We start from the raw sequence: 7971 nt of genomic DNA, 5'->3' as shown, positions 1-7971 counted from the left end.
AATGGCATTCGAACAAACACAAGAAAAAGTAAATTGAAGGAAGAGGGATTCTCCTTAAAGGTGGCAGATCAATTTGCAGATTTTCTCAAAAGATTCAAATCAAAGGTAATTTACTATAGAAACTCACAGAAAGTAAAAGGAAGAACAAGATATGCCCATGCAATTTGGTTAACTTCTTCTTGAGCGAGTTAGAAGAGATGCGGGGCTGGAGAGGATGGTGTGAACAGGAAAGGAGGTGTACGGCGGTTATGCCATCAAGGAAGCGATAGAAGTGGAGTCGAAGGGGAAATTATCACCTCAATTTGCCTGCCTGTCAATTTCCCCAATTCCTCTAATATCTAATAGCGGGGAGGTGGATCCCACCTTGGCAATTCCCATTTCCAACCCCTATTAGATGGAATTGAGGAAACTAAGGAGCAGACAAATTGAGGGGATAAAAATCTGCAGTACTTGTAAGCATAAGATCGATACTTAACACATTAGATTCATTCCAAACTATATAATACATGATCTACACAAAATAGTGTAAAAGTGAAAGTAATACATGCACAGAAATATTTGAAATCAGAAACTACTGCATGCGGCAAAATGAAACCCTATCTATCCATAATATCCATTTCAAGTTGAATGAAGAAAGTTGTTTAACCAAACTAACTAATATAATATATAGTGAGTGTTTGGGAGGGAGGAGTACTAGTAGTACTACTTACTGCTATTAATTAATTAATTAAATTAAATTAAATTAAATTAAAGGTGATTTTAACGAAAGGAATTCATGAATTCATTCAATTCATTTCCATTCTCTACTACTAATAACCCTGGCACCAACCCGATCAAGTTTCTGAATTGTTGCAGAAGCCTTCAAACCTCCTCCTCCTCCTTCATGGTTGTGGTTGTGGAAAGCTTCCACCATTCGATATTTAATCTCTTGACCCTTCTCCATATCATCAGTGACTGCAACAATAACATTAGGCCCAACCAACTTACACCCGAATGCTCCTTCTTCCAATGCTACTTTCATCACCTTTGCAAGACCAGGAATTTTTGATTTACTCATCTCCTCCATCTCCTCCATAGACTTCTCCAGATAATCATCAACATCACTGACCCTCTTGTTTTTAATTATTCTACACCCCATTCCCATTGCTTCCCCCTCCTCGGCCGCCGCTGCTGCTGCTGCGTGCATCACTTCAAAACCAGGAAGTAGTGGCGCACGCGGCCTCCGGTACTCAAACGATCTTGCCCACTCAGCACCACGCAAAATAGTAGGACCAAAACCAACATATGAAGTTAGCTTCTTCTTAGATGTCGGCTTCTTCATAGATGTTGTCATCTCTAGTCTTGTTGTACATGACGAGTTCCCTTCAATTTCGATTTCTGGGTTCACAAATATGAAAAACAATTCCTTCTCAGCCGGAAATTCAAGAAGACTTACTTCAAGAGGTAGGTATTTGTGGATCATCACAAAACCTCCCATGATCGATGTCATTAAATTACCGACGATGAGTTGACAATCGGAGACCTGCTCTTCAAGAAAAGGCCGTCCATAGACACCCGCCTGAATTAATTCTGAGACCGACAATTTCCCGCCAAACATCTCATTAACAGCAACAAAAACTGCAGCAGCAGTAGCAGCTGTCGATCCAATATTCCATAACGGTGGTAATCCCTTCTCGATAGAGAGGGACAGACCGACGGAGTCAATTCCCAGACTTTCCATGACTTGTTCAGTGGTGAATTTAATTCTATGATCTTTGGGTGCAACGCCATTAATGGTAGAGATTGATGCCGTTCCAGGATTAACTTCTGGATCAATGCGAACTGAAACATAATCGCCGATGCCATCGATGGCGCAATTGATCTGTTTAGAGTCCGGGCCCACGTCTGCAATTATGGCTGGTGCAAAGGATTTCACATAGGAGAATATTGGTTCCGGCTCAACTTTGAAGGCTCTCGTCAATGGCCGCTGCCGATCATAATTATAAGAATTTTGAAGGCTGTCGTCACTTTTGAAGGCTCTCGTCAATGGCCGCCGATGATGGGCTTTTGTTGTTGTTGTTGGAGAAGAGATAGGAGGGATGATGATGGACTTCAAACTCATGAACGCCATTAATTAATACAACCTTCCAGACTTTCTTCAAATTGAAGTTACCGTACGTCGTATTGCAGAGTCGGCGGTGATTTGGGTGTTTAGGGTTTTTTTTTTTTGCCCTTTTAAGTGGAAAACTAAACAATAAGGGGGGAGGGAGGGAGGGGAAGTTTAGGGTTTTTTTAATTTTTCGCAAGAAGTGGAAAACTAACAATACGGCGGAAGATGAGAGATTTGCTCCCTCGAATCTCTCGGAGATAATTTTCTCACTCTCTCACACACACAACCTCCTTGTCTTTTCCTTTACCGTTTCCATCTTAAAAAATCGGCTTATCTTCCTAATGACTCCACTTTCCTTAACAAAATTACTTGGACCAATGGATACATAAGGAAAAAGGAAGGGAACATAAATACGGGGTCGTTGGCCGATTAATTCTTCTCGGGCTCGTGCATAAACCTATAACACATAGGAATTGGAAGGTATTGGGGCCCCATGTTTGTCAGCGAGTTTCCTTTCAGGCGGGTGGCCTTGGGGAAGAGGCATAGTCGAACTTAGGACCTTCAGATTCCTTAGGTCTCGTTCCTTGCCAATTGTACTGCCCCTTGGGGTTAATACAGGACTGTTTTCATTTTCCAAATCAACAAAATTCCATTCCCTAGGCTCCGTTTGTTTCGACTTAAAAATTTTTACTTAAAAAAATTTAGACTTTTAAAATTTTACATGTTGACAAGTTTTCAATGTTTGTTTTTTTATGAAAAGTGGAAACAAACATTGGAAAACTTTTCAACATGTAAAATTTAACATTTACCAAGATAAATTTTACGTTGAAACAAACGGAGCCTGAATGCCAGACAAACAAGAGTTACAAACCATTATTGCAGCCCGATAGCAATAGTGGAATTTTTAAAGTCTTAACTGCATATTTATGCAAAGAAGACGCACGGGAGAGAAATAAAGGCCCACATGATAAAACTTAAGGTTCTTTGTCATGTTTCAATTTTAAAAATATCTTTTTTATATTTATGTACTAGACCAAATTTTTAGACAAAAAAATGTGTTTGGTAACCCATTTCTATTCTTTTTTTGTACTCAAGAATTAAAAATAAAAATAGAGAAATAGAAAAGTATTATCATACAAGGCCAACTAATGAAATCATTAAAGAGAATGCAAACACACTAGGTCCTATCTTTGAGGTGTTAAGAAGAAGGGGTTTTGCCATTTTCAAAGATCTCAAAAGAACAAAGGAATAAAGTTACTAAACCACTTGCTATGTGATTCCAAAGTTCACTTTGAGTTTTGTATTTTTGTTTTTTATTTTTTTATTTTTAAAAGGACACGATATTCATAGGAATAAATAGGAAAGTAGCCATGCATGATAGTGTTCCAATTATAGTCCATCGTTTCTCAAGTTTTCTAAGCCAAACAAAAACATTATAACATGGTTGATGTCTACCGACAGGACTGACAACAAATTGGATACTCGTTGTATGATATAAATGCATGAATGGGGGGTGTTCCTCAACATGGTTTCACCTTGATAGGTTGAACATCCAGATATGTGAGTAATTGGATGATGATCAATCGGAATCCAAGGCCTCGGTAATATTATTCTTTGAAAGAAGTTTCAAATAATTTTGAATAGTTATTGGTCTTAATATTCAGGGTTAATTATGCAGTTTACTTACAATTTTGGTGGATGTTTGTTTCCATAATTGTGAGGGTGCATTGTAGATATTGAAATGTGGGGAGAAAGTGTAAATGAAAATTTCTACCATGTAGGGTTTTTTTTTTTTTTGGTAAATTCCATATGGGGTTTTCACGTTACGCTTTTTGTAGAGATGTTCTTTTATATAATTAAGGAAAATTTAAAGTGTAAATATTTCTTTTTGTAATATTGATAACTTAAAGGGTTATCCTGTTAGGCCTCATTCACCCCTTTTTGACTCATTTCAGTTCCACAAGTTTTACACCAAACCCTAGCTCCTCCAGCTAGGGCTTGTTTAGCCACCCCTTTCGAAAGGACTAACCTTGTAAACCGTACATTTTGTAGAGCAAAGGGACTATCCTTTTATACTTGTACATTTTGCAGAGTGAATTGTTTAAGGGTGTGTAGTCCTGTTTCAATCTTTAGGGAAAGCTACACCGACATATTTTCAAGTGAAGGGGACCTTATGGATGATATAGAATGTTTGATTAGTACACAATTCTCCATATAGGACCAGTATTCAAATATTAATTTAACTCTAATTATAATATTAGGGAAAAGGCTCGGCATGCTAGCGATGTGCCCAACCTTGTATTTCTCTCTCTCTCTCCCCACCCTTGTAGTGAAAAGACACCCCTGCCCACCCTTGTCTCCCCACCTCCCTCCCATGTGACAGCCGTCCACTGGCTTACCTACTCCAGGCAGTGTGTCTATCCTTCTCCTAGCCTTCTCCTAGCTTACCTGGTGCAGGAGGCACGCCTATCCCTTCCCCATAGTATTAATCAAGTTTAAAGTATCGATATCAAGTATCGTAACGAAAATGAGATTTTAAGACGTTCGTATCATATCAGAGAGATGCAAGATACACTAAAGATACGCATAGAAATGTTTAAGATTCATGCAAAATATAGTTTTAAAGCATAAATAAGTAATATGTAGCTTATATCATGTATATAGAGGAGAACAAAGTACGACGAGACAAGTGCACTCAATTAATATGCATGTATAAAGGATGAAGTTTCTTACTTTTACTAATACAAAATAAAAATGGTCATTTTTTCAATTTGGGGAAGATTTAGGGTTTAGACACACACCTCCTTTAAAAAAAAAGGCATTAAAAATCAATAGTAGAACAAAAATTCAAAGTTTTGATAGAAAATTGTTCTTGCGCAAATCTAGTTTAGTTCCTTGATACCAAATGGTGATGAAACCAACACTACTAAAGTTGTTTTTGCTAATAGAAAAGAAGAATCAAATTGATTTGCCAAAACAAAATTGATTACAATACCTTACAGGAGCTTTGGTAAGTCATTGATCAACTTATATAGATTGTAAGAAATGCATCAAGTGAATTGATAAGTATCAATCGTATCGGGTCATGTATTGACCTTTGACCCTATTCTACGGTACTTTTTTATACCCTAAAAATAAGATATGTATTGATTAGCATCGGTGGATAAATTAAGATACATACAAGCTTGGGATTAATACATTATACAATCCCATGGGCAATACCCTTATAAGCTTTGATAATGAACGCATTATATTTTAGATTCATTCCAAACTATATGATCTACACGAAAGAAGGTGAAAGAAAGTAAAAGAAATGCATGCATGATCGATGATAATGATATTCAAAATAAAAAATACACCATTACAAATTAAAATCTCATAATTAAAATTAAGGATGATATACTACTAATTAAGAACCACCAAAAGAAGAATAATCATCATATGACCTAATTAATTAATTAACTTAATACGTACGGGGCTGTGAAGAAATAACCCTGGCACCAACCCGATCAAGACTGTGAACAACTGCAGACGCTTTCACACCTCCATGTTTGAGGAAAGCTTCCACCATTTGATTTCCAATCTCCTTACATTCCTCCTCCTCCTCATCAGTGACTGCAATAACCCTATTTCCAATCCACTTACAACCGAATACTCCTTTCTTAAATGCCACCACCTTCGCCGCTGTAATACCAGGAATTAATGTTAATGGCATACTCTTCTTCTCATCCTCATCCTCATTCTTCTTCTCATCCTCATCCTCATCCTCATCCTCATCCTCCTTCTCCTTCTCCTTCTCCTTCTCATTCTCATTCTCATTCTCATTCTCATTCTCATTCTCATTCTCATATATAAATTCCATATAAATACTACAGCGATTTTCCATATTACCCATAAATATTTTACACCCGAATTCTCCCGCAGCTTTCTTCATCACTACAAGATCATGAATCAATGGCTGACGCTTCTCCCTCTCCTTACTATGTATTCCAGGTGGTCTATTCATCTGAGATGCCACACTACTACATAAATAGTAATCATCCCTTTTCAAAACAGTAGTTGTCCATTTCTGAGTTTCGATTTCTGGTTTTACTAGAATGAAAAACAATTTCTTCTCAGAAGGAAATTCAAGAGGAACTATTTCAAGACGTTCATAGCTGTTGATCAGAACAAATCCTCCCATGAATGCTGTCGTTAAATTTTCGATGTGACAATCTTTATACCATTCAGATACAGTGAATCGACATTCTCGGATTAAATCTACGATGGACAATTTCCTGCCAAAAATCTCATTAACAGCAACAGCAGCAGCAGCAGCATTAGCAGCGCTACATCCAATTTGCCCTAACGGTGATAATCCCTTTTCGAGAGTGAGCGAAATACCGACGGATGCGATTCCCAGTCTTTTCATGACGGTTATTGCTGCTATTCCGGCGGAATTTAGGGAAGGGTCGAGCGTGTCGTAATTCCATAGCGAGTCGACCTCGCTTTCAACGGATTTGATTTTTACGTGAGAAGGAGGAACGTCGTCATCGATTTCCACGGTAACATAATTGCCAATGCCATCGACCGCGCAATTGATAATATCACAAATGATAATACCTTCCCACGTCGCCGGGGGACCCACGTCAGCTATCGTCGCCGGTGCAAAGGTTTTCACAGAGGAGAAAATTGGTTCCGGCTCAATTTTCAAAATTTTCTTTGATGATGATGATGATGGCCGACAAGAATTGCATCTGAATGTCGATAGCAGAGAAGAAGAAGAAGAAGAATTGGATCTAAAAAAACTAAGGGACGGTAAAGAAGTAGAAGAATAAGAGTTGTATTTAAAACTAAGGTTACGACGAGTTTTGGGTAGTAAGTACTGATGGGCTTTTGTTGTTGTTAGAGAAGGGGAAGGGATAGGGATCTCGATCAACTTCTTCGAACTCAGCGCCATTAATTTCTACCGCCCCTTCTTCAAATCGAGGTATCGTGTTGCAGAGTCGGCGCGATTTGGTGTTTAGGGTTTTTTTTTGGGAGGGAGGGAGATTGGGAAAACATATAAAAATCTTTTGGGCCTTTTTTTTTAATTTGTACTAAATCATAATAGAATCTGGGTTCACGTTCTCAAACTCCCTCTCCATCTCCACGAAGCAGCAATTCAAATTGGGAATAAAATGGGTATATTCCAATCGGTGAAACTACCTACAAAGCTCAGAGATCTCAACCGTTCCTTTGCAATCAGGGTTTCTCTTAGACTGCTTCACCTAGGGGTGCAAGTTTAGCCCTGTCGGCCCGAACCCGCCCTGAGCCCGAACAGGGTTTGGGCTGAAATATTTGGCCCTGAGGGCGGGTCAGGGCTGAAAATTTCTGGCCCTGAGTTAGGGTCGGGTTGGGTTAGGGTTGAGGTCTTGAGCTAAGCTTGGCCCGGCCCGGCCCGACCCTGATTTAAGCTATACTATAAAATATATATTGATATAATTTATACATTATAGACTTTAAATTTCACCCACATTTTTTTATATAATATATTATATATGAAGACAATAAGTGTTATATATAATTTATTATATTGTTATTTTATGTAAAATTAATAAGTTCTTCCCAGCCCATTCCAACCCATGCATTTCTTTCCCCCTCCCCATGATCAGGGCCAATCAGGGTCGGCCCGGCCCAACCCTGAGGGGGGGTCAGGGTTGGATTTTTCTGGCCCTGAGTCAGGGTCGGGTCGAGCCTGGGCCCAGCTAAGGGGACTTAGGGTTGGGCTAGGGTTCTATAAAGCCCGGCCCAACCCGACCCTGTTGCAGCCCTAGCTTCACCCTATCAAGATAGGGCTCTGTTTAAAAACTCTGAGAGGAGGCCCCGTCTGGGCTGAATTAGCTTACTCAAAACTCCCTGTA

General features: G+C 38.9%; 2 protein-coding genes across 2 annotated transcripts; both read right to left on the bottom strand.

Annotated features, from left to right (window-relative positions):
* Positions 1 to 790: 790 nt before the first annotated feature.
* On the bottom strand, positions 791 to 2110 carry LOC122654229 (homoserine kinase-like). Its single transcript, XM_043848215.1, has one exon. It carries the CDS (start codon positions 2108 to 2110, stop codon positions 791 to 793), a length of 1320 nt encoding a protein of 439 aa, XP_043704150.1.
* Positions 2111 to 5552: 3442 nt separating this feature from the next.
* Positions 5553 to 7028, bottom strand: LOC122654225 (homoserine kinase-like). The gene is made up of 2 exons (XM_043848211.1): positions 5963 to 7028; positions 5553 to 5773 (listed from the first exon to the last, which is right to left on the bottom strand). The coding sequence occupies exons 1-2, from the start codon at positions 7026 to 7028 to the stop codon at positions 5553 to 5555; spliced, it is 1287 nt and encodes a 428-aa protein (XP_043704146.1).
* Positions 7029 to 7971: the final 943 nt, after the last annotated feature.

The sequence above is a fragment of the Telopea speciosissima genome, chromosome 3, assembly GCF_018873765.1.
Source record: "Telopea speciosissima isolate NSW1024214 ecotype Mountain lineage chromosome 3, Tspe_v1, whole genome shotgun sequence".
NCBI classification, from domain to species: Eukaryota; Viridiplantae; Streptophyta; class Magnoliopsida; order Proteales; family Proteaceae; genus Telopea; species Telopea speciosissima.
This window is presented reverse-complemented; position numbering and strand designations above follow the sequence as displayed.